Source organism: Pholcus phalangioides, unplaced genomic scaffold, assembly GCF_987345545.1.
Source record: "Pholcus phalangioides strain wild (caught in Gottingen) unplaced genomic scaffold, Ppha-v1.0 ptg000007l_1, whole genome shotgun sequence".
Classification (NCBI taxonomy): Eukaryota; Metazoa; Arthropoda; class Arachnida; order Araneae; family Pholcidae; genus Pholcus; species Pholcus phalangioides.
The window spans coordinates 11,754,121-11,779,390 of NW_028301600.1; the positions used below are offsets into that span (position 1 = coordinate 11,754,121).

At 37.2% G+C, this 25,270-nt stretch overlaps 2 protein-coding genes across 4 annotated transcripts in view; one reads left to right on the forward strand and one right to left on the reverse strand.

Annotated features, from left to right (window-relative positions):
- LOC149084914 (gamma-aminobutyric acid receptor subunit beta-like) overlaps positions 1–25,270 on the reverse strand; it is a 295,218-nt gene that overhangs the window by 227,076 nt on the left and 42,872 nt on the right. Inside the window, exon 2 of the mRNA XM_089232655.1 lies at positions 22,319–22,401. Coding sequence (XP_089088781.1) covers positions 22,319–22,401 — 83 coding nt within the window. The remainder of the gene's footprint in view (positions 1–22,318; positions 22,402–25,270) is intronic.
- LOC149084915 (uncharacterized) lies at positions 2,299–10,546 on the forward strand. Of its 3 annotated transcripts, XM_089232653.1 has the most exons (5): positions 2,299–2,978; positions 3,072–4,171; positions 6,542–6,601; positions 6,707–6,766; positions 6,872–10,546. In XM_089232653.1, exons 2-5 carry the CDS (start codon positions 4,019–4,021, stop codon positions 10,481–10,483), a joined length of 3,885 nt encoding a protein of 1,294 aa, XP_089088779.1. In that variant the 5' UTR covers positions 2,299–2,978; positions 3,072–4,018; the 3' UTR covers positions 10,484–10,546. The 3 variants fall into 3 exon arrangements, with proteins under 3 accessions (XP_089088779.1, XP_089088778.1, XP_089088780.1); XM_089232652.1 differs by having other exon boundaries at positions 6,707–10,546; XM_089232654.1 differs by lacking the exon at positions 6,707–6,766.

Below are 25,270 nucleotides of genomic sequence, written 5' to 3' on the forward strand. Positions count from 1 at the left end.
GTCGCCCTCAGCGGTGTACGACCGGTTCATCCACACGGTCCCACGCTTGGAGGAGTCCTGCATATGTGGTAATATGGATGAAACGTTTCTAAAATTACATTTTTAATTGGGTTGCTGTATTTTAGAAGAATATGGTATACATATTTGTTATGAACATTTTTTTCTCACCCATCTTGTTAGGCATTTTGTCTGTGTTGTGGCCATGTGAAAAAAAGTTAACTTTTTTACAACAATAAAACATGGTAGCTGTGTTCCAACTATAAAAATGACGATAGATATATTCCAAATAATACAACAGATAAACGAGAATTATTTGTAACTCGGAAAAAGGAGCCCCACAAATAATTTTCTCTACGGATGGAGCGTCTGGTAATGACATACTCCTGACTGATCCTAGAATTGACTTAATCCTGAGAGACGACAAGGATTTCATTTTTGGCATGAAACTAGTTTAATTTGGGAAATAATAATGCGATTATTATAAACTGCAATTGAATCACTCGACAGTGTAAGTGCAAGAACGTTTTTTCCAGTTTTCGGATCCTTAATATATATGTATAAAAATTTAGTCTTAAAAAAAAAATTAGTTATTTTTCCTTTAAGTATAAATTTCTTTTCTTAGTGCCTGTTTCGAGCATTTTTAATGCCCATTTTGGGTATATTTAGTGCTGTTTTGGCTGCTTATTTTGACCAGTTTTAGTGCCCAAATTACCAGGCTTTAGAAATAAGACACTAGCGTATAGGCAGAACATCACCGATTGCTTTGCTAAGAGTAAAATTCAGTACCATCCATATTTTAGTTAGACTGAAATACACCCGAAAAAATTTATACAGTTAAATTATAAATTAATTTAATTTAATTAAAGATTTATAATTTTAATAAAATTAATAATTTTAATTTTATTAATGTAATTAAAATAAAGTTAATTAAAAATTAATTTTAATTAGTTAATTAAATACACTGCTCAAAACAATTAGGGGAGCACATGGTTTTAACAAAATTACGCAAAGATGTATACCGATAAGTAACATAAAATGAATCATCCATAATTTAAAGCCTAGCAGGAAACGGAAGAAGAAAACTTCATATGCAAATCAAAGTTCATGACGTCAAAAACCAGAAAAAGGAGATAAGGGCAGAAATCGGGATGTTGCGGAAACGTCTGTTTTAATGCCGTAACTGTGAAATTCGATTGCGCAGTATTTTTTTTTGAGACAAGGTGACTTGAGGATGTCTCAACAACGTGATTTACAGGAATCCATGGCATGTCGTGTTATAGGCAGACTGGAATCCGGGCAAACACAACGTAGTGTCGCGGACGCTGTTGAAGTCACCAGAAGTGTTGTTGCAAGGCTGTGGAATCGATTCCAAGAAACAGGAAATGTTAGACGTCGACCAGGGCAAGGTCGGCCACGCGCCACTACAGCAACTGATGACCGGTATATACGGTTAACAGCCCGTCGAAACAGAACAGAGAATGCTACGCAGCTGCAAAGACGGTTGCTCTTGGCAACAGGACGAAGGGTGTCCAGCCAAACAGTACGTAATCGGATTCATGAGGGAGGGCTCTATGCACGTAGGCCAATGGTCTGCATTCCGTTGACCCCACGCCACCGTGCGGCCCGAAGAAGATGGGCTGCTGAACATCGAGATTGGAAGCAACATGATTGGAGCCAAGTGCTGTTTACAGAGGGTCCCGATTCAGTCTGGAGTGTGACACACGACGTGTTCTGGTATGGAGGGACAGGGACACTCGAAATAACCCCGCATTCGTTCGTGAAAGGCCACAATACAGACGAGCTGGTTGGATGGTATGGGGTGGAATCAGCATAGGCGGACGTACGGACCTGCATATCATTCGGAATGGCACTTTGACGGCCCGAAGGTATGCAGACGAGATACTGCGACCTCATGTCATCCCTTACGCTGGAGCCATTGGAGATTCCTTTGTTTTCCAGGATGATAATGCCCGACCGCATAGAGCTCGTCTGGAAGAAGATGGGCTGCTGAACATCGAGATTGGGAGCAACATGATTGGAGCCAAGTGCTGTTTACAGACGAGTCCCCCTGTACGATCGGACGACGCATTGCTGCGCGACCAAGGCCGCCTGTTACTGTCCGAGACTTGCAGATTGCACTTCTTGAGGAGTGGAACAGTATTCCCCAAAGTCTGATCGATAACCTCATCGCATCCATGGCAAACAGGTGTGCAGCAGTCTTAGCTGTTCGAGGAGACCACACGCCCTATTAAAACTCATGCATCATGTCTAAACGGTATGAGTAGTGGGAAAAGGGGGTTACTGGAACAAAGGACTTAGTACAGTCAAGGCTAGGACCGGAAAAAGGCGCAAAAGGCGTTCGATGTACGCATGCGCGTCAGGTGCTTCTTGGGGGGGATTATTCATAGGGTCCTTGAACTTCGGGAATATATTCTACAGGACTTTTTTTCATACGAAAATTATAATTGATCCGTTATAAAAGAATACCCAATATGATGTTCTCAAGAAAATCGCACCTGTCCCCTACTTTCACTTTCGGAGAAGATCGTTATGCACCTGTTCACCCGGGGGACGTTCTCAAGAAGGTGCACCTTGCTCGACCTACTTTTACTTTCGATATTGAACACCTGTTAACCTGTGGGAATATGGGATATACTTTTTTTTCAAGGGGGGCGTTCTCAGAAGATGCACCTTGCTCGACCTACTTTTGCTGGCCTTTCCTTTGGATATAGAACACCTGTTAACCTGTGGGAATATAGCATATACTTTTTTTCCAAGAAAACTTTCACCGCTGACAAAAAGCCACTTTTACTTTCGGTCCGAACACCTGCTAACGCACTAGCATTCTCATATTAAATCACTGCATTTTCTTCCGCAAGCGGATAACGCCAACTACCTATTTATACAGGTGCTACCCTCATTTTCAGTTGCTTCATCTGCTGCTCCTGAAGTAGTTCCACGTCTTCACGAACTCTCGTGTAAGTAAAAATTTAATATTTCTTATATTCTATTTTATTTTCGTTTTAAATAATTATAGATAGACGATAAAATATTTTTCATTATATTTTCAGTTATCTGCCATGGAAACAACATCCAGCAAGGATACTATGAACGCCGTAAAACGTGTTCAGAAGGAAGATGAGACCAACTCGATGAAACGTCCGAAAATAGCACCCAGCGAAGTGAGCATGTTTCCCGTATGTGATGGCGTACACCTATCGGTAGTCATCTTCAAAAATACTTTAAAAGTTCACTTACGAATGTTTGAATCTGGTGGAGATGGATCCCTTATCCCTACAAAGAAAGGGATATCGATGACGCCCTACGTATTTGAGACCTTACGGGAGATGATGTCGAATGAACCCCGAAAAGTATTCTTTTTTGTGGTATGCGAAGATCTGTTGGTGAAGTCAGACGGAGAAAAGGTGTTGCTTCAACCGATTTACAAAAAAGAAGACGGTACATTCAATACGGCTAAGAACTATATAACAATCTACCGCGATTGTTTCATGAAGTTAGCTGATCCGGCAGCGAAGTGCTCGTCGTATTTAAGACGTGTGAAGTGCATCGACTTCATGCAGGATTGCATGAAGAAAAACGGATCATTTTCAGAGACCGCGGATCCTGAAATTGTATATGCTGAAAAACTCAGTGACATGCTCGAGGAATGTATCAACGACATCTTCCAGTGTGATGGATGCGATCTTGATGCCCCGGGTCAGAGTTCTCATGATTGTTTAAGCCAATCTTTTGACATACGACTCGTGCGATATTTCAACCGGGCGTTCGCTAAAATTAACATGAAGAGTATTGCTAGGGATTTGAATGTTCATCCGAACTTTTTAAACAAGTTAGATTTTGAAAACTTTATTTTACGCGTGAAGGACCTCTATTCACGTAAAGATCCCCTACCCTGTTGGATGCTATGAGGGAAATAGCCCCATCAACTTTCTTCTTCCCCCCCCCCCTTAGGTAAATAAAAACCCCATCCGCTTGATGAACTCTCCTCACTTGAAAGATGTCGGATCTTAACGAAGATTTTCTGGACTTTGGCATACCTCTTGACGAACTGAACGCGTTGTGCGACTTCTACGAAATCGAAGAACATTTTAGCGAAGTGCAACCAGACTTCTTCGATACACCGTCTTCTCCGAAAAAGCAGAAAGTTACTGTAAGTACTTTTGATATTATTACTTCAAATTTATTTTACAATTAATTCTAATTAGTATTACTTATTAGTATATGTTATGTTTGGGTTTGAAGAAAGACTTGATTTTGAAATGTTTAAATTTTCCGGTTCAAATACAGGGATTTTTCTCTAATACTGGATTACACGTTACCCATATGGAAGACTGGTTGAACTCTAAACATTAGATCCAACCCAGTAACATTTTAACTTTCACAAATCAGAGTTCAAATAATAGGAAGAAAAAAAAATTTTCGTAGAATTTATGAAATTCTGTCATTGTGCATTTGAATCAAAATATTTTAATAGACAATGAATTCCCAAGTTTCTAGAACATTGCAAAGCATTGACGGTTACTATATTATGTATCCAACTGAGTATAAATTCTCTTATATTTTATTGAACAATAAATATTTATCAACACCGAAAAAAGGGTTTTATAATGGGGAGGGGGCTAGTTTGATTCAAAATAATCATACTTTGGTCACATGAGATCTGAAGTATTTGGGGGGATATCATTATATATAAATTGATTTTGTGTGTGTATATATTCTCTATGGAAATCTACAATTTTAGATCGATCGTCGTCAAATTTTGCATATGTACCAAATGGGACCCGACTTAAACAATAGGCTACTTTTGTCAGACCTGGGTAAATGGGTGAAAAACTGTCTGGCAACAAATGGGTTTTGGGTCTCAACAATTACTTTCAGAACGTTTGCTTTGGTTACCGTGGTTCCCTAACAATACGTTTCAGATATGCCTTTATTAATGGTTTGTCACTTCTGTCAGTGTATGTATAATAGTTTATGCCTTTATAATGGTTTGCTACATTTTCAATACTCCCAGTAATGAGGCTTTTCGAATAGACGTTATAATCATCATCGCTTTGAGGACCTGGAAAATGGTGATCCTCATTGAAATCAGTGTTAAAATTGCTGATTTTACTATAGAAATGCAGAAATTTAGTGGGGTTTTTCACCACATAATTCATTTAAAAAATTGTATTGAATTCTCAAGTTTTGAAATATTGAGTCCGTTTAGAGATACGAAGCCCAAAAAAAATTAAATACGAAGTAATTAGTCGGGACTATTTTCGAGTTGGATATTCATGCAATAACATTGCTTTCAACTTTTCATTTATATCTTCTCAAGCATGAAAATTAATGTCTCCGTTAATATTCAACTGCATAAATTCATATAGTTTAAGTTGTTTTTAAAATTAATTATGGACCCATAAAGTGCATCGAAGAAATTCCACAGCTTTAACCAAGCATTTGCGGAAGCTGAAATAGGCAGATGGATAACTTGAAGTTCAAAAAGAAGGGTCGAAATACCTAGCTCTCTTTAAGAAAGGAAAAAAAAAATATATACATTTCTACGTTTCTGAGTCATCATATTGGTTAACTTAGACACGGTTTGCATGTCCCTCAAAGAAAGAGGGAGATATCAAGTGATCCAAAAAGCTTCATTGAAGAAAACCCGGGCAACGTCGGGTATTATAGCTAGTATTTTATGAAGCGCAAAACTTTTCCGGATTGACGTTTGTTAGCGTTAGATTTTTCTACTCGTTTAATCAAATCTATTAGACATATTTTCAAAATTCGTATTTACCCATTAACGGAGAATAACAAAAATAATGAGGATACCACTTCAGCCATTTATTGACAAAGGAAAAAATTAAAATTTCGAATGGCAAATTTCCATACCAACCGGCGTTAATGGGTTAAGAAACGAAGTAAAAGTTTTATAAAAAAGGACCGGTATTTTCTGGTAAACCAAGATCTGATCTTGGAGAATGAACTCCAATGTTTCCCTAAGAGTTTTCCTGTGAATATTACTTCAAAGTCGCTTATATACTCAGTGACTCAAATCGATGTGCTATATGAGAGATGTGAACAACTTAAGAGTTACATTAATTGAGAACAGGTCAGAAATATTTTTTTCCCAGAAGAGAAAAAACTTAAAAACCATAAATCAAAATTCCACATTTTTATGCATATTAAACAGATAATAATTAACCATGTCTGCACAAGGCAACTTCAGTATGGATAGTCAATGATATGTCTGACATAAGAATCGATTGAGATAAAAATCACATAACGATAAAATTAATGTCTTTCTCCCATATCGTCAACCATGACCGTTTCTTTCATTATAGTGTTTGATGTTGCCATTTAATCTTATGGGTACCTGATGTTTACGTATTTTGTTTTTCCATAAGACAACTATTTTTATTTATATGAATAGTGTATTATTTTAGATAAAATGAATAGATTTTTTGTACCCACTTCGTCAGGTATTTTATCTGTTTGTATTATTATTTCTCAGACGTTGTTGCATTTCTACTTTCAGGATGCGCAATCGAACTCTCATGAACAAGATGGTTGCTTGCCAGGCACATCGAAACAGACGGTAAGTAATCAAATTTATAGATTACTGAGGAAAAAACTTAAACATATGAAAGGATTCGAGAATTTTATTATTATTTCTCAGACGTTGTTGCATTTCTGCTTTCAGGATGCGCAATCGAATTCTCATGAACAAGATGGTTGTTTGCCGGGCACATCGAAACAGACGGTAAGTAATCAAGTTTATAGATTACTGAGGGAAAAACTTAAACACATGAAAGGATTCGAGAATTTTATTATTATTTCTCAGACGTTGTTGCATTTCTGCTTTCAGGATGCGCAACCGAACTCTTGCAAGACTTGTGGTAAGGTGTTTAAAAGGCTACATGATTTACGTCGACATACAAGAATCCACTCAAAAGAAAAAATTTTTACTTGTAGAAAATGCAGCAGACGCTTTTCCCGAGGCGATAACAGACGAAATCACGAGCGGCAATGCTTTCATGGGGCGGGTGCTCCCCCAAACCAACAGGAAGATGCGTTGAACACTTTCACAGTTATAGTGATAGAACCAACTTCCGATAACGCATATGACCCCATTCTTTTCTTTAACGAGGTTCGAGTCGAAATACAAAACATCATACTCCGGGAAGTAGGTGTGAAAAAGGCTCTTAAATTTTATATTGTGCTGAACGTTCTCTTCTCAAGAAGAACAGAATCCAATGAAATTGAATTTATACAACCTTTTTTCCGCTCGAGAGTGGAACTCATACATTCTGAGGATGAACTCGGTGATAAGATAGATTCAGCTATCAAAAAAATTCTGTCTTCGCTCGACGAGTTTACAAGAATGGGCAGCGGGTGGGTCTTTGATAAGGTTTTAAAATTAGACCTGAATATAGCTGCCTACAACCCATTAGCAGCAGCTTCTTACTTACCCATACCTCCATCAATCGTGAACAGAAAAGCGATTATAAACATCTCAAACACGGATAATAAATGTTTTATTTGGAGTGTATTAGCAGCCCTTCACCCCCAAGACGAGAATCCGCAACGAGTATCAAAATATCTACAGTTCGAGCATGAGTTGAACATGGGTGGGATAGAGCTCCCAGTCAAAATAACCCAAATAAATCGCTTTGAAGAACAGAACCCACACATTTCTGTCAATGTCTATGGGTTAGCGGATAATGAAATCTTCACGATGAGGGTGACAGAGGCAACCCAACGTCTTCACCACGTTGACTTGCTATACATATGTAACGAAAATACCAGTCATTACAGTCTAATAAAAAACATGAGTAGGTTGTTATCCCCTCTAACTAAGCATAAAGGTGCTCGGTTCTATTGTCCTTACTGTCTACACAGGTTTTCTAGAGAAAATTTGTTGGTCGAACATAAAGAGTATTGCAAACCTCACGGTCTACAACGAATATGTATGCCTAATGAAGATGAAAAATGGCTTAGATTCACTCAGCACCAGTATCAGCTACGTGTTCCTTTCACGATTTACGCTGACTTTGAGTGTATCTTAGAGAAAATTTCTTGCTGTACTCCGAACCCAACACACTCATCCACTACCCACACAGAAAAACATGTACCAAGTGGTTTCAGTTATATTATAGTAGGCCCTGACACCACACTTTATAAACCCCCAGTGGTGTATAGAGGAGAAGATTGCGTGCAGGTATTCCTTCACATGCTGGTGAAGGAGAACGCTAGCATTCAAAACATTCTTAACACCGTGAAGCCCCTTAACATATCCCAAGAAGACGAGAAAAAATTTCAGGATGCTGTTGTATGTATGACGTGTGAGAAACCGTTGGGTGGTGATAGAGTTCGACACCATGACCACATATCGGGTGAGTTCGTTGCAGCGTTGCATAACGCGTGCAATTTACAGCTGAAATATTCTAACCATGTACCTGTAATAATACATAATTTGAGAGGGTATGACAGTCATCTAGTCATGCAGGCGGCAGGGCTCTTCAAAGATCAGGATATCTCAGTCATCCCTAATAATTTGGAGAAATACATTTCTTTCTCGATTGGGGATTTACGTTTCTTAGACTCATTTCAATTCCTACCGGCTTCTTTAGATAAGTTGGTTGGCAATCTTACCCGTTCAGATTTTCGATTGACTGACAGCATTTTCGAAGATGCTGACCTACTTGTGAGGAAAGGGGTGTACCCGTACGAGTACATCGACTCGTTCTCTCGATTTTCAGAGACTGAATTACCACCCCGCGAAGCTTTCTTCAGCAGTCTAACTGGAACCGATATAAGTGTGGATGATTACACTCATGCACAACTCGTATGGGAAAAATTCGGCATTCAACATCTCGGTGATTATCATGACCTTTACGTAAAATCAGACGTGCTTTTACTAGCAGACGTGTTCGAACGTTTCAGGAACCTTAGCATGAGCTATTACAAAATTGACCCTGCGCATATGTATACAGGCCCTGGTTTGGCTTTTTCGGCATGTCTGAGGATGACCGATATTAATTTGGAACTTCTCACAGACATAGACATGCATTTGTTTTTTGAATCCGGTATTAGAGGAGGTGTTTCTATGATCACCCATCGTTACGCTGAGGCTAACAGCCGATACAGCGAACAGTTTGAACCCAATCAACCGACCAAAGAAATAGTGTATTGGGATGCAAATAACCTTTATGGTTACGCTATGTCCCAATACCTACCATATTCAGGTTTCCGATGGTTGAGCACAGAGGAAATATCTAACATAGACATCGCAAACGTTCCCGAGGACTCTCCGAAAGGATATGTCTTGGAAGTCGGGCTAGAATACCCCAAAGAACTTCACAATGACCATAACGATTATCCGCTAGCACCTGAAAACATGGTGATAACAGAAAAGTTGTTTTCAAACCATATGAAGAGCGTGTGGGGGAAAATTAACCCGGAGGGGAAACCGTCCGAATGCACAAAGCTAGTTCCCAATTTATACGACAAAGAAAACTATGTAGTACATTATCGCAACCTCCAACTCTACCTCACCCTCGGTCTCAAAATAAAATATATAAAAAGGGTTATAGAGTTCAATCAAAAACCGTGGTTGAAACCGTACATTGACTTTAATACCGAACGCCGTCAATCAGCTTCGAACGATTTCGAAAAATCGTTCTTCAAACTGATGAACAATGCAGTATTCGGGAAAACCATGGAAAACCAGCGGAAGCATGTTAACGTAAAAATTGTGCATAAGGAGAAAAAAGCTAAAAAATTAATTGCATCCCCAGCCTTTGAAGCCTTCAGAATTTTTAGCAATGGATTGGTTGCCATAAAAATGAAAAGGTTAAAACTGAAATTAGTTCGTCCTATGTATGTGGGTTTCGTAGTTCTGGACGTGAGTAAAATCAAAATTTATGATTTTCACTATCGGTGGGTTAAATCACGGTTCGGAGAAAAAGCGCAACTTCTCTTCACCGACACAGATTCGCTAACGTATGCAATCGAAACCCAAAATCTACACCGCGTGATAAAATCCAACATGGACGAATTCGACACTTCAAATTTTCCTCCAAATCACACCCTTTACAACCCTCATAACAAAGCAGTGCTCGGGTTGATGAAGGACGAATGCCCCGGTGACCCCATTCTATCGTTTGTCGGTCTTCGTTCAAAAATGTACAGCATTGTTACGGCTAAGGAAAACAAGAAAACGGCCAAGGGAGTCAGCAAAACCGTTTCCCGCAATCAACTGCATCATGAGCTGTACAAGTCTTCGCTTTTCGATCAAGTGCGGTACAGACATACGATGGTAAAAATCACGAACACTAAGCACCAACTCCACACAACCATGGTACGAAAAGTAAGTCTTTGTCCCCTTGATGACAAACGCTATATATTAGATGATGGGGTCTCAACATTAGCTTATGGACACCACGCGATTAATCCCCACGGAGAAGAAGAAAGTTGATGTAACCAACAGAAAAATAAATGCTTATTGTACATGTTTCTAAACGATTGTGTGTGTGTGTTTTTTTTTTAACAACAGGAGACACAATTCAGAGAAGAAAATCTTTATTTCCAGTACGTTTTTTACAACTCAAGCCATCTTTTCATATATTTTTTATTTCTTATGTAATAATGCGGTAAACTTATCTCGTATAAACCTTGAAGAAACTCTTTCTCACCCGGAACAGGTTTCTTTTTTTGAATGCTCACGACACTGGATAACAGTTCGGAAATATTTGTATTATCTATCTCCACCCCTTTATACACAAGCTGACCGCTCGGTGACCATTTGATAACATTTGGGTAATCTTTAAGGTGACTTATAATTTTTCCCGATATTTCACGGTGAGATTTCGGTAAATTTAACAATATATCAGATGATGCACTTTTCTTCAACGGCGGTTTACTGAGATCGCGCATTTTAGGTTCTTCTTCTTCTTCATCGAAACGGTCGAGTGGCGAATTGTTTCCTAAGGCAGTATTCCTCTTGTTCAAAATCTGTTGATAAAACTTTATTTTAACCTCGTTCGGTAATTCACTGTTCAGTATCTTCGCCATTTCAGTATCTAGTTCCGTAAGCTGCGGCTCTTTAATAACATGGCGGTTCATTCTATCTTCTGGAACAAGTACCATAACTTTTTTAGCGAATTCCATGTCCTATCAGACTTGAAATCAAACCGATTGCAGCGGGTAAAAGAACTTGAAGGAAACCACCTTTTTGTATGAGGATCTTTCTCTTTTTATAAAGAGGTGTTTTCCTCTTTGCTAACGTACGGAGCAAACCTTTATACTTTTGAAGTTTAGCTTTTTGGAGGGTGGATATTGGGATATTACCATGCAGTAAATTCAATGCACATTCACAAACGGTTTTGATGTCAGAATTTGGTAACCGCTTCAATAATTCTTTACGTTGTCTTTGAGGACATCCGCTTAACAATCTCAGCACTTGTTGCTTCCTCGCGGACATATCGTTGAATAAATAGTGTCGCTGACGTACCCAGTCTTTTAACGTCTCGGTTGATAGACATACTGCGTTTGCGTGGGTAACACGTTGGTGCGTAAACGCATTTTTTCATCCGTTTCTTGCCTAAGATCGATCGATAAATATGAATACGGAGATTTCGTTGCATCTGCGTAACTTTCTTCGAAAAAATTTAATTTCGTAGGATACAACTGTCTCCCCAAATGGGTGATTTGGTTCAAATCCCTCCGGTTTTTAAACAGGAAAATATAATGCGCGTTTAGCGTTATTTCCCGCAGTTTCTTATGAAAGAAATTCTGAGTTACAAAGATAACCGATAAATTTCGATGGTGGCTATACTTAGTAAATAGCTTAACCATTTTCTCTTCTCCCGATAACTCTGACATAAAATCATCGAAAATCAGTAAGGCATTGGAGACTCCCTCGAAATTACAATCGTCTCGGAATTCAACATCTCTAATTTCCTCGTGCAGTGGCTGAGATTCTCCGTAAAACCATATCACGCGTTTCGGTAAAGGTTTGATAAGCCTTTCACGATGTTCGAGCAGACCCTTTAAAAAATATGTTTTCCCGCTACCGCTTGCACCTGCACAGACGGCAGTGAATGGATGGTGTAACGTTAACGGTTCCATCGTGAAAAATGATGAGACATGAGTTGTGCAAATCAATTTTATTAAAAAGAAAAGTATTTTCTTACAAAGTTAAACACACGTAAATCGTTGTTCACATTGAAGCGAGATACAATAGAATTCATACTTTCACCCATACATTTACAGTACACGTAATAAATAACATAATAGCCACAAACTTGGGTATCAGCTGACTGCAGCGCCACGTCATTGTAGGTGAGTCGTTGATATCTTCTCAGGAATTTCGTGATATTACCTTTCTGAAAGTTTGAAGGATGTCTTCCGAATGAGTCAAAAAACTCCGCGGTCAAATTGTCATGAAGATATATAGCCAACCAATGTGTTCCAGACTCTGCACTGGTATCTGTGTTAACGATCAGAGCTGTAGGATAATTTCGTATTCTCGAAGGCAACGCGTCACTAGCGTAAACGTTCCTGAAAACTTTTTTCGTTTTCGGGTCTCTGCGGAGTGCTCGACGAATCTGTTCGGAATCCATCAGCCAGAGAAATCGCACAATACACTTCTCGATTTTGTTATCTCTATAAGGTTCTGAAACTCACCATATATGATTACCGAGATGGTTTTAGGTAGTGCTTTCGCAAACTTTAGTTCCACACGTAGATTACTATGTTTCACCAAGTGTAAGTGTCCGCAGTCGCTCTGGTCGGGGAGTAGGGAGAAACAAAATAGAGTGTAACCACTATGAAATTCTTCTCTGGTTATGTCTATGCCACGATCTTCCTCGACTCGAAACAGGTTATTGTAGGCTCTTACGGTGTTTCCGGTCTCAAAGTTAGGCTCTAGGGGTTTGTGGGGGACTGGTCGACCATCAACATATACGGAGACGAAGTTGAGATCGTAATGCTTGAAATCGAACGGGTTGCTTCTAAATGTACCGTTGAAAGATTCATTGTCAACTAGGCCGATGATAACTCGTTGAGGCATTGCACCCAGATACACATTGTCTTGGACGAATGACATGCTTCCCTGTGCCACAGAGTAAACCTTACAAAGTACTCTATTGATAGGGTATTTCGCAGTGGTCTTCTCCAATGCTTTAGCATGCCCGATGGCAACAGCTGGGTTAACTCTCACCTTCCTTACAAAGAGGCTGGCATGATCTATGTGCACGTTATAATCAGCTGTCGAGGATATTAGAAAAAACGATGGTTTCGAACGCACTAATCTAAGTTTAACATCTACCAAGTTGAGTAACAGTCTTTGTTGAAAAAAAAGTGAACAGTGTACTCTTCCCAATAGGTCGTAAGATCTGCTGTTTGCAATGTGTTTTGACCGCTCTTTCATACCTTCGTTATTTTCGTGGTCGGCCATGGAACCTGCAGTGTCCTTGTGGAAACCTTCCATAGTGAGGGGACCCATCTTCGCATCTCGACCATAGTTCAGCAAAGTTTCGATATAGGCTCTGTAAGGGTAGGTGTGAGACGAATTCGTGATATTCCTACCATTGAGAGAGACGTCCACTTGGGAGAAGAGGGAATGTAGCGGTAGATTCGCAGGAGAAACTAGGTCGGTATCAAGAAGTGGTTTACCGTCCTTCTTTGTGACCCTCAACTTGACGTGTAGTTGTGTGGAAGATAGGTCTATGTAATCTTCGGTGCTACCTGTAATGTTGAACTCAATCGGACCGTCTTTAATACTGGAAAGTGGGAGAAATTCAATCCATTCTCCACCTTCTATGGCGGTTTGAGTAGGGGGTAAAGCGAACAAATCTACTTCGCTTTTGAGACACTCGGGTGAGTTTGTCATGATGAGAGCCATCTTCTCAATCGAAAATATCGGGTGCTGTTGCCTTCCTAGCTTTCTTACGAATGACGTTTTTTCTCGCTAAGCGTTTCCTTTTATGTCCTCCGAGCATTGTTTTAACTTTCGTAGAAGCTTTATCACTCAGCAAGCGACCAGCCTCTTTTGCTCTTTCCACCGCAGCTGTTTTCAAATCTCTACCTTGTACGACGTCATTGGCAAAATCTACACCTGACCTGAGAACCTGACGGCCAAGAGCCTTCGCTCCTTTTTTGAACAAAGGCATAGCCGATCGGAAAAGGGAGCTGAATATTGAACCGAAACCGTAACCCCGTTGCAGTGGTATACCCTGATAATATCCAAGACCTTGACCCGCTTGGTTGACGTAATAATCAGTTACGCTGTCTATACAACAGCGATACGGGCGGTAAGACATCATAAATGTTTCAGTCGGAAGTGGAGTTTAACTATCACCTTCCCACGTTCAAATGACACGAGATGACCTGTGTGCGTCCTTATATGAATGTGAACTGTTTCAAAACTCCTTCGGGCTAGAGGGATGTAGTGACCCCTCTCGAAGGCTGCGTTGACGATGTCGCCATCGTGTCCTTCGGTTTTTACGATTCTTAATAACGGGGCAAAGGTGTTGCCGACAATCTGCGGTTCGACTATATCACAATAAACGTACAACAGATGAAAGTCTAGTTTCGGATCAGCCGTGAAAGGCCCCTCTATCATCATTCCTTTTATCTCACCGGGTTCAAAACCTAGATTCTCTGCTATTCCTGTATGTAGAATTAACTTAGCACCTTTCCTCGTAGCCACCTTCACTTTTTTCGTGGTTTTGTTGAAAATCAAATCAATATCTTCCTTTCTAAAATTTCTCGTCATCACCTTAATCAGGTCTGTGGTACTCTCGTAGAAACCACAAGGGATGACACCTTTTTTTATCACTCCATCTCCAGAATTAAATTCAAAGCTGTTAGACCGTTCCGTTATGTTGTGGAAAGAATGGGGAAATATCAGCTCTGATAGAGCTACTTCCATATCCGAATCAAACTCTAACGCGCTGGGGAGTTTTGTGACGAAGTTGGAAAGGGTGTTATCAGGAAAGAAATTCATGCTCGAATCGCTTGGGAGCGTTAAGTAGAACGAAGCCATCTTGTTGAAATGAGTAAAGATGGATTGAGTCGCTGTATTTATATCCATGATATAAACTTTTCTGGATAATGCATCCACTTTACGAGTAGCTCTGTTTTACCTTGCCTCTTCCTTTTTCTTAGAATTTTTTCTATAGGAAAGGTGTCTTCTAGTGTGGTCTTCGTCATTTCATGTTCGTAAAATGTCCCTTTAATTTTTTCACCCATCAAATCTTTTAGTCTGTAGACGGGTATCTCCCTCGGTATGTATTCATCCACCACGAAAACTTCATGTGTAAAATTAGACTCGTATCCCTTTTCAAAAGGGTGTTTCGTACGAGAAATACGAACCTGGTCGCCGATAAAAAACTTTTGTTTTACTTTTTTAACCTTTTTCTTCCCATAGAGGTTGTCCCACACCCTCTTTTCGTTTTCTTTATTAACTTCGGTAGGACTCATCATTATACTCCTGTGAAACTTATTATTATACCCAAAAACCAGATCTTGTAACACGTCTATGTATCTATGCGTGTTATTTTCTGTGAAGTATCGCCACATCCTCGATTTCAGCGTTTTATTGAACCTTTCTGCTATCGCAGCCTTTGTGACGTCATCCTCTGTCGTAAAGAACTTGACCCCTTTTTCCTTCAGAAACTTTTGGAAGACCTTATTCTTGAATTCGGTGCCTTTATCCGTTTGCAGAACATGTGGTTGCCTTTCGACAAATATTTGATCAAACGCTTTCACCACGCTCCGCCCCGTTTTGTCTTTGAGCGGGATGGCCCAAGCATATTTAGACAACACATCAATACACGTTAAGATATACTGATAACCGTCGTTGTATTTTACCAGGTTTCTCATGTCAACTAAATCAGCCTGGAATTGTTGATTCATTGCACCAACTATAATACGGTTCCTGGGGAACTTTTTTCTTCTTTCACGATGGAGTGTGTAAGATTTTTCCCCTTCTAACCACTTTCTTATTTTTGTTCGAGAAAATTCCCCTTTTAGAGCTCGATATAATGGTTCGACACCACCATAACTACCCTCACTCTTCGGATTTCGGTATACATCTTCCATTTTTTTTTTTTTAATCGGAGTGAAAGTGGAACACGGGTTCATTCCTCTTTTATAATGGGGGGGGGGATAAAACCGGGACCTCCTGGCGCGCATGCGTACATCGAACGCCTTTTGCGCCTATTTCCGGTCCTAGCCTTGACTGTACTAAGTCCTTTGTTCCAGTAACCCCCTTTTCCCACTACTGGTATGTACGGTTTTGTACTTTTTTTTATCGTTTACATGTAACCAAATTGTTGCCCTAAATCATTTTTTTCATGTTTTTTCCCTATTTTCAAAGAATTAAAGCTTAATTCCAAATTTTTTTACGTCTTTTTTCTGTATTGCGCATTGATACGCGTGTACTATCCATTGTATGCCAATACGTGGCTGTCTCGCACGGTTTTGTTCACTCTTTTGCTTGCTCCCCTAATTGTTTTGAGCAGTGTAAATTAAATAAATTAAATAAATAAATAAATAAATAAATAAATAAATAAATAAATAAATTAATTAATTAATTAATTAATTATCAATTCACTCTTTAATTAATGAGCAATTTCAGATTACTGATTAATTTTTTCAAATCACATTTTTTTTAAACAATTTATTTAAGTGTTTTATTGACAAAATCCAAAACTGTTCAGTTATTTTATATGCAAGAAATAAAAACAAAGTTCTAGCTCAGTTAATTCATCTGGAGCAATGGTTTCAAAGGCAACAAACAATTTTCAAACGCGTTTTTGGAACATTCGTGTTTCTTCTATACTTGATTGCATGCAAATTGAATTTACTTTAATTATTCAAGACAATTTCATGAAATTGTTATTTGTGTTTCAGACAACACTAGCAGTGAAATGAACTAAGAACTTAGCTCTCTTTGTTGAAAATTTTACATTTTACAGCTATTTAAAAATATTGATTTTTTTTGTCAAATTAACGTATTGCTTTGCGAAAGTTGACATTTCAGAAAGTATTTCTCTCTCTCTCTCTCTCTCGTGTACCTTTGAAAACTTCCAGTTCTTTACAGACAACTGGTATATTTCTTTACACGCGATAGTTTTCAGGGTACACTGTATAACGTAAGTACTGAAAATCAGATAATTTCCAGAACATGATATAACATTTTACGTAGTACATGAAGTTTTCCGTAACCATAATCACTAATAACTTCAAGTGAATAAAAATAAGTCATTTGTGTTAATCGAAAAGTTAATTAATTGATTATTTACATTAATTAAAAAGCAAAATATGCTAAATTAATTTCCAATTTTTCGAAACCCCTCAGGTATGGTATTCAGTAATTACATATTAAAAATGTGGCAATTCGGTCATAAATTGGAAGAGCGGTCGAAAATTTCGACCGAAAAAGCGATCAAGAATTTTTTTAACCAATAGATCAAAATATAAATTCGGGAAAGTATAACAGTAGTAAAAATGTGAGTATTCATTATGTTAACTAATGATAAAAAAAATCTCAATTAGCATAAAAAACCATTAAAAAAACCTATATTATAGTTTGTTTTTACTAATGGTAATAAATGCGGATTTTTAGAAAAGTTTTCATCTCTTATTATCGGCAGAAAGTAAAAAAAATAATTATTATTTAAGATAGCTTTCAAGAAAATACTTGTTCAAAAACTCATGCACCGTTATTCCAAGTGCAAAAGAAAAATTTAATTATTCCAATCTAAATCATTTTTTCATTAACGTTTGCTTGATAGTTGCGTGATTATAAATGAGAGAAGAACAACATATAAATATAACGATTAATATTTTATCGTGATTCAGACAAATGGATAAATAATTTGTTTTAACGAACATCCACACATACTTTTGAATAATTAAATATTCTTTATACCGAGTTTAAAACATGAGAAATTAAATTCTTCCCGATCAATAGATGAATGTTTTTATTAGAGTGAATAAATAAATACTGTTTCAACAGTCACTTGAATTTAATCGTTTCAATATTTAAATTAGATTTTAATATTTATTTTTCAAAATAAATAAAAAACGAGAAATGATGTCGTCAATGTGTTGATAATGGACAAAAGAAACATGTAAGTATTTTATCGGAAGCTAAACTATATCGAGAAGAATATTGAGGATTATTAATTCATTTTTCTGTAGTACTAAAGTCTGAAAATTGAGCGAAAAAATCGGACTACGTTATTATTGATAGAGTCGAGAATCATAAGTAACTTGGCAATAATGTAGTTATATTCGGTACAGAAATATCCATAATAATAATAATCACTTTTGACAGCATCCCGTTTTGTCAACATGCTGTCCAGTCATGAGTAGCGAATGATTTCGGTTCCTTTGGATTATGTGACGACGTCGAGAAAGCTAACTGCGTGGGCATTTTATTTCTGGAACAAATATTTTGTTTCTCAGGACGTCTCAGTATGTAAAGAAAACATTAATATCACAGGGCCAGAATTATTTAGTATCTGGACTGTTTTTCTTTGATAGAAAGTACATATCTTTAGCCCTTAAATTATGCATTTTTTTGGTATTTTATGTGTGTGCGTGTGTGTGTGTGTGTGTGTGTGTGTGTGAATACTCCTTCCGTAAAACCTCTATTCCAATAATAGAAACAAAAATATGTAATTTATATACAGGGTGTTCCGTTAATGGACCGACAAACTCAGAGGGTTGTTAGTAGGTATCAAGAGGAGCAAAAATTGCGATGGGACATGGTGTCGCAAACCACGTTGAGAGGGAGAAAATCGCGAAAAACGCATGCAGGCTCTGAGTCCTGAGGAGACGAAAGATGGATGTCAGTTGATCGCTGAATGCGTCCGTGGGTTCGCACACCATATCTGACGTAAGCCGCGTCGTGAAACACATGTGCTGCGGACGTTTTTATGTGTTGCAGCAGACATCAAAAGCATACCTGGTATCTTCGAGCGCGTACAAGAATCGTTTTTACGTCATTATGGACTGTGCAATGACGTCAGCGGCCGCCGATTTTCAACAACTCTTTAACTCTAATCAAATAAATCTTTTTGTAGTTATTATTGTACTTTTTGCCGTTCCAACGTTATGTCGAAACCTGCATGTGTTTTCGCGTAAATGTCCATTAACAAAATGTCCCTGTATAACCACATGAATACAACTTTTATGGAACGATGCAATGGTGGATGATGATCTCTCTGCAGTATTGATTTTCTTATACAAATACAAATACAAAGCCACAACAGGCAAAATGCCTAAAGGTGGCTGAAAGATTTCCTTAACAAATATGGATGTCATGCATTTCAAAAATACATCAACCCAATTAAAAATGGAATTACAATCAACATATATACATAATAAAATATTATATACAATGCCCATAAATAATACTTACGGTTGTCTTATTCTAAGTATGGATAACTTCTCGATTTACCTCAACATGTTTATCATATATTTTTTTTTAATTTGCCAATTGTGACAGAATATACTACCTTCGTGGTAGCCCATTCATGGTCCATTCCATTGAAAATTTTGAACACTGATCATATCTCCCCGACACCCAATATAAACATATTCAAAAAACGGAGTCGCTGTTCTTAACTCAAGCCCCGTGTGCCAATAATGCCAATAAGGACAGGTGTAGCTCTTTTCTGCACCCCTTCAACCAAGTCTATGTCCATCTGCCTCTGTAGGTATGATCTCCAAAACCTCACAGCATACACCAGTCTAGGACAAACTAAGCCTCGGAAAAGTGAAAGAATGGCTTTATGTACAGGGTGTTTTAGAAAGGACCTAAAGTGTTTTAGAAAGGAAAACTGTGATATAACTTGGATATAACTCATGACATAACTTGGAAACAGTGATAGATAGAAAGATGAAACAAGTAGTTCGTGTAATATATAGGCCTGGAGTTTCAATTACGCGTCGGTTTGTGAAATTATTTACAACTTTGGCTAATTGATGGTGGCATAGTCCTTTAAACAGTGCGTGATATTGCCCTCCGTAAAAATAAGCCAAAACATATCAAGATAGATTCCTTGCCAAACAAGGACGTAACAAAGGTGAAGAGTGATTTAATTCCTGCATAATGTAATTTATTTCAGAAAAATGCACCAAAAATGTAAATCTTTTTTCTTTGTTTGTTGTTGTGCATTATATCAATAACAGAGATAAGCGAACTCCGATTCCGAATTCATATAAAAGAAATCACTATTTTTATTGTCACAAATGTAAAATGGAATCTCTTACCTTCAGGGGTCGTGAATTATAACACTATAGACGCATTCATAAAGGAGTATGATGAACGCAGTGGAAAAAATCGAGAAGCTATCCATACTTAGATTAACTCTTTGAGTGGCATCGACGAGATATTTCGCTTCCTTAAAGGTCTTAATGTGTGAAAAATTTCAGCCACACTATTCATGTTGCAAGAGGGATGTATGTATATTTATTAAAATAAGAAATTAGCTTTTTGTACGGGCACCCTGTGCCTAGAAACCCAATTAGACAGTTTTCTCTCCTGATGTCAACAAAAAAATTCAAGTTTCGAAGAGATTTTGATTTGAAAAAAATCAGAGAAAAGGTGTGAAAGAACAGCAAAAAAAAACCACTAATGGACAATGTGTCGATCTTCAGGATGTTTCATCCATGGATAAGTTCCAATCTCTGGTGGCAGTATCAGCAATTGTGAGATTCAGTATGAATTAGGTCCGACCGTTCATATATGGTCTCATGTTTAAAGCACACGAGCTCAAAAGAAAGATGGAGATATTCGTTGCCTTTGTAGCCCAATGCCCCTTTCCCAACTTTTCGCCGATTTTTGAATTCAGATTTCTCAGAGAATACTGCACTTAGAAATGTAAAACGTCTTTTGTTGGCATACACACATCAGGAGAAAAAGGGCAACAACATCCTAATTGGGTTTCTGGGCACAGAGTGTCCGGATAAAAAATGAATTTTATAATTTAATAACTACATTACTATGCAACATGAACGACGTATCTGAAATTCTTGACTTCGCACATTTTTACTCTGCAAGAATCACTCTAATATCTGCACCGTTTTGCAGCTATCCCATTTTGTAAACAGTCAATTGTGGAATGCACTGTATCCTTATTTAGAATAAGACAACCATAATTTTTTTCATGGGCAGTGTATTATACAGGGTGTCCTGTAAGTGCTGGCATGAGCTTCATCCCATCAACCGTCCGTCGTAGAGGTATAGCTTGAATTTAAAAAATGCTCAAAAAGCGATCAAAAATTACCCTGTACCAGTATTAAGAGTGTAAATACAGTGTGTAACAAAATGAAAAATCTGAATGCTTATACGGTCCACCCTGTGCTCTAACTTCCGATTTGAAAGTTGTTGCCCTGTCTCTCTTCATACCTACAAAAAAAAAGTCGGAAAACGGAGAAAATTTGGGAAAGAACAGCGTTAAATGCGGAAAAACCGTTTCACCGGCATGTAATGCCGTTCTTTCCACAAATTTCCTTCGTTTTCCAAATTCGAATATCTCTGTGAATATTGCATTTAGCAACACAGAATTTTTTTGTTGGCATCACGAGAGACAGAGCTACAATTTTCTAATTGGAAGTTATATTAATGTGCACTGTATTTTTACTCTTGAAACAGGAACAAGGTAATTTTTGAACGGCTTTCTAGCATTTTTAAATTGAAACTCTACTTCTACGACTGACGGTTGATGAGATAAAGGCCGTGCTAGAACTTACAGTACACCCTGTATATTAATTTTTTTTATATACACTTTTATATTGGGTTGCTGTATTTTGGTTATATTTGACATCCATATTTTTTATGGGCATATTTCTTTCAGTCACCAGGTTGAGCAATTTGCCTGTTGCGGCATTTGTATTCACAAAAACCGGCGCAACTGAAACCCAACAAATAAAAACAAATATTGTTTACAACATGTCATAACTGTTTATAAATACGAATAATAATAACGACGTAATATTGATATCAATTCACTTCTATTACCCGATACCCTACAATAAATTAAAAATAATTTATAACAATAAATTTATATAATTCATCATATAAACGATTAGGCATTTCTAAGAATTGACGATTTCTGTTTTATAATCTGGGTTCAGATCGAATTAAGGATTTCGTATATTATTATACTTTACTCATATTATTATAATTTGTTAACAAATATTCGCGGTTAATATTATTATCTTCTATAAAAAATAGTTTTGTGTTTTCCTAAATTTATATAGAAACAAAACAATTATTTCATGTACTTACCACCATAATTTGGTCTCACTCTTTTGTCATATCCCCTATCGAAAAAACTATTCAGAATTTCCGTAATATTGAGCTTGCTGTCCCTGGAATAAAGAAATATCCGAAATTTATACAAACGCAGCTTTTTCGAACGTGAAAATAATACAACAAAAATAAATAGAATATCAATACATCAAGTCAAAAAATACTTGACTTCATTTTAAATAACAATATAAAGTCAAGTGCAATGACATTTCGTGAAATGCGTTTCATAGGAATAATTTAATAAAATATTACTTCAGAAACATATTTGTGCTGTGTGATATATTTTATTTTATCTTCGAATTGTGAGAGTGATTTCGATATACATTTAAACATTATTTTGAACGAAAAAAATATGTAAATGTTTGTAAAACAGATCGTGACAAATTTTTAAGTTTCAAATATTTTTTTCAGTTCCATTTTTTCAATTTTAAAAATTGTCCTATTTCAGGCTCGGGAAGGGGAAATTGTCATCCATATTGGGTACTCAGAATTCATTGAATAATGTTGACATTAAAATTTCACGCACGTGTATGAAACAAGAGTCTGTTTTATATTCATAAACATCTGCGTTGTTTTCAAAATCTCTTAGTGTTATGCATTTTGTAGCTATTAATGCAGTTTTGTTTTCCTTCTGTCACGCTAGTCGCAAATTTAAATACAAAATTCAATAAAAATTTGATTCTTTACTTTTCTTCAACATGTTATCATTTGTATCAAGTGCAGCTCATTTCATTTAAAAAGTTCATGTTTGCTTGCCACGTCAGCTTTAATCAGCATAACAAATCTTCATATACAATCTGTCTCAAAAGTTTAGATAATGCACTTTTCTTAAAATAATCAGAAAAATACGGTGAGTAAAATTGGCACGTTTTAATGGTTAATACCTGAATTGTTTCTACATTTATAGAAATTTAACAAAGAACATTTATATATATATAGAATATCAAACATACAAAGAGTGTCTGTTCCAAAATTTTAGAGAGAATTCGGATTTCTAAAAATTACAGGCTTTTATTATAGCTAATAAACTTTTCATCTTTTTCTAACAACCTCAACCACACTATCCTCCATGGATCTAATTAATTCCTATGGGGTTTCAAAATCAAAACTGCACCATGCTTCCCCGATAGAGCTCTTCAAGTCATCAACAGTCGAATACTGTATTTCATTTGCAAACACATTTATCATAAGTATGCCCCATACATCCCTAATAGGATTCAAGTCAGGACTCATCGATGGTCAGTCTAAAACGGATACATTTTCACCATTAAAGAGTTTTTTTCGGGAAGTAGATCTTTGAATAGATACGTTATAAAATGTTGAAATGTCAAGTTTTGGCCGTCCTAAATCTTCTGCCATCAGTAATAAATTGTTTTCGGGGATCTCATTCAAGCATCAGAGTTTTAATGATCAATTTCAAAAGTTAAGAAAGCCTGACCACATTGGAAGCAAATGCTGTCCATACCATTATGAAGCTCCACCTTAGTGTCTGCTAAAAACATCCGTCAAGAACATGTGAGTATCATTTTTTTGCACCAGTAAATATGATACCAAGCTATTTATGTCCTTAAAATACATGTTTTTTGTGCCTATTTCATTCTCTCTTCTCTACCTCTCTTTGGTGCTTCCTTGTGTGACAAGCAGCGATTTCTTAACCACTCTTTTATGAACCAAATACAAGTTCTTCTGATCTAAGTATGAATTGTATCTGTTAAAATTTTCACTCCAGGATCTTTCATAATTTCATGCGAGGTCATTTTTTGCGTTGAAGCGAATCTTCTAACTGTTTAGTTTTCGCGTAAACTTGTGCTACTACCACAAGAAGGTTTTGACTTTTGGGATACGCTTTGGGTCAATACACGTCAGAAACTTCATTTTGACCTGCTCAAAGCAATATAAATACCTTTTACAGCCTTTCCTTTTGATTTCAAAATGAAGTACTCGAATGATTTCATAGTACAAAATATGCGACGACTTCGATAATACTTTTTTAAATGAAAACCAATCCGATAGCTTTCCATTTTTATACTGTCAGATATGGACGCAATCTTCAAAATTTGCATATAATCGGAAGTGTTTCAAAACTTTTGACAAACTTTTTTAAAATTTTGAGTTTAAAAAATCCGAAACTTATGTTCCTCGACAATGTTCGAAGTTTAAAATAGGTGTTTGCATTCTGATCACAAGCAATAAAAATGATATCAAAATTTGAAGGCATCCATAAGCGCAGTTAAAAATCTAGTCTCTAAACTTATGAGACGGCCTTTAAGGTGCGTTAGGAAAATGCATGGGTGTGAAATAAATGCAGCAATACTTCGGCTTACGAATTTTTACGCTAACAGAGATTTTTTTCGTGATTTTTCTGCCTCGGCTAACGAATACGGATTCGGCTAACGACTAACATTTTCGTTCATATGGATGCATGTGCTAATACAAAACAACAGCGTCGTGAATTGAATTTTCGCACCAATCATCATCAGAATTACTGTCTCTCGAGCCCGATTAACTCATGTCTACCTCGGAATATTTTTTTAGATGTACCTCTACTTCTCTTTCTGAAATTTTTTGAACCATTTCATGCGAAATAAAAGATTCAGCTGATAAAAAAGAGGCATTGATAAAGAAAACTTGTTTTCAGAGCATACATTCTTTCAGTGAAGAACTCTTAGCATCAAACTCAACAGTCTGGACATTCTAGAAGTTTATCATTTCCATCTGTATGTATCATAGAAATCAGCTGAACAAATCACAAATGGATTGAGTCACCTGCGAACTTGACTGGGTTGTGATTGTGTGTATTTAGTGTGTGAAATGAAAAAAGAGCTTAAGAGAGAACCTTATATTTCTGTAGATTCCCATTTGTAAAATTTTTAAGCTGTTGATTTTAGCATTCAATCGGATCAGTTATTGCCATTTTCATAGCGTTCC

Coding starts and splice junctions, on each gene's coding strand:
- LOC149084915 (XM_089232652.1), top strand. CDS start 4,019: ATGTCGGATCTTAACGAAGATTTTCTGGACTTTGGCATACCTCTTGAC. Junction 4,172..6,541: donor CGAAAAAGCAGAAAGTTACT/GTAAGTACTTTT, acceptor TTCTACTTTCAG/GATGCGCAATCGAACTCTCA. Junction 6,602..6,706: donor CAGGCACATCGAAACAGACG/GTAAGTAATCAA, acceptor TTCTGCTTTCAG/GATGCGCAATCGAATTCTCA.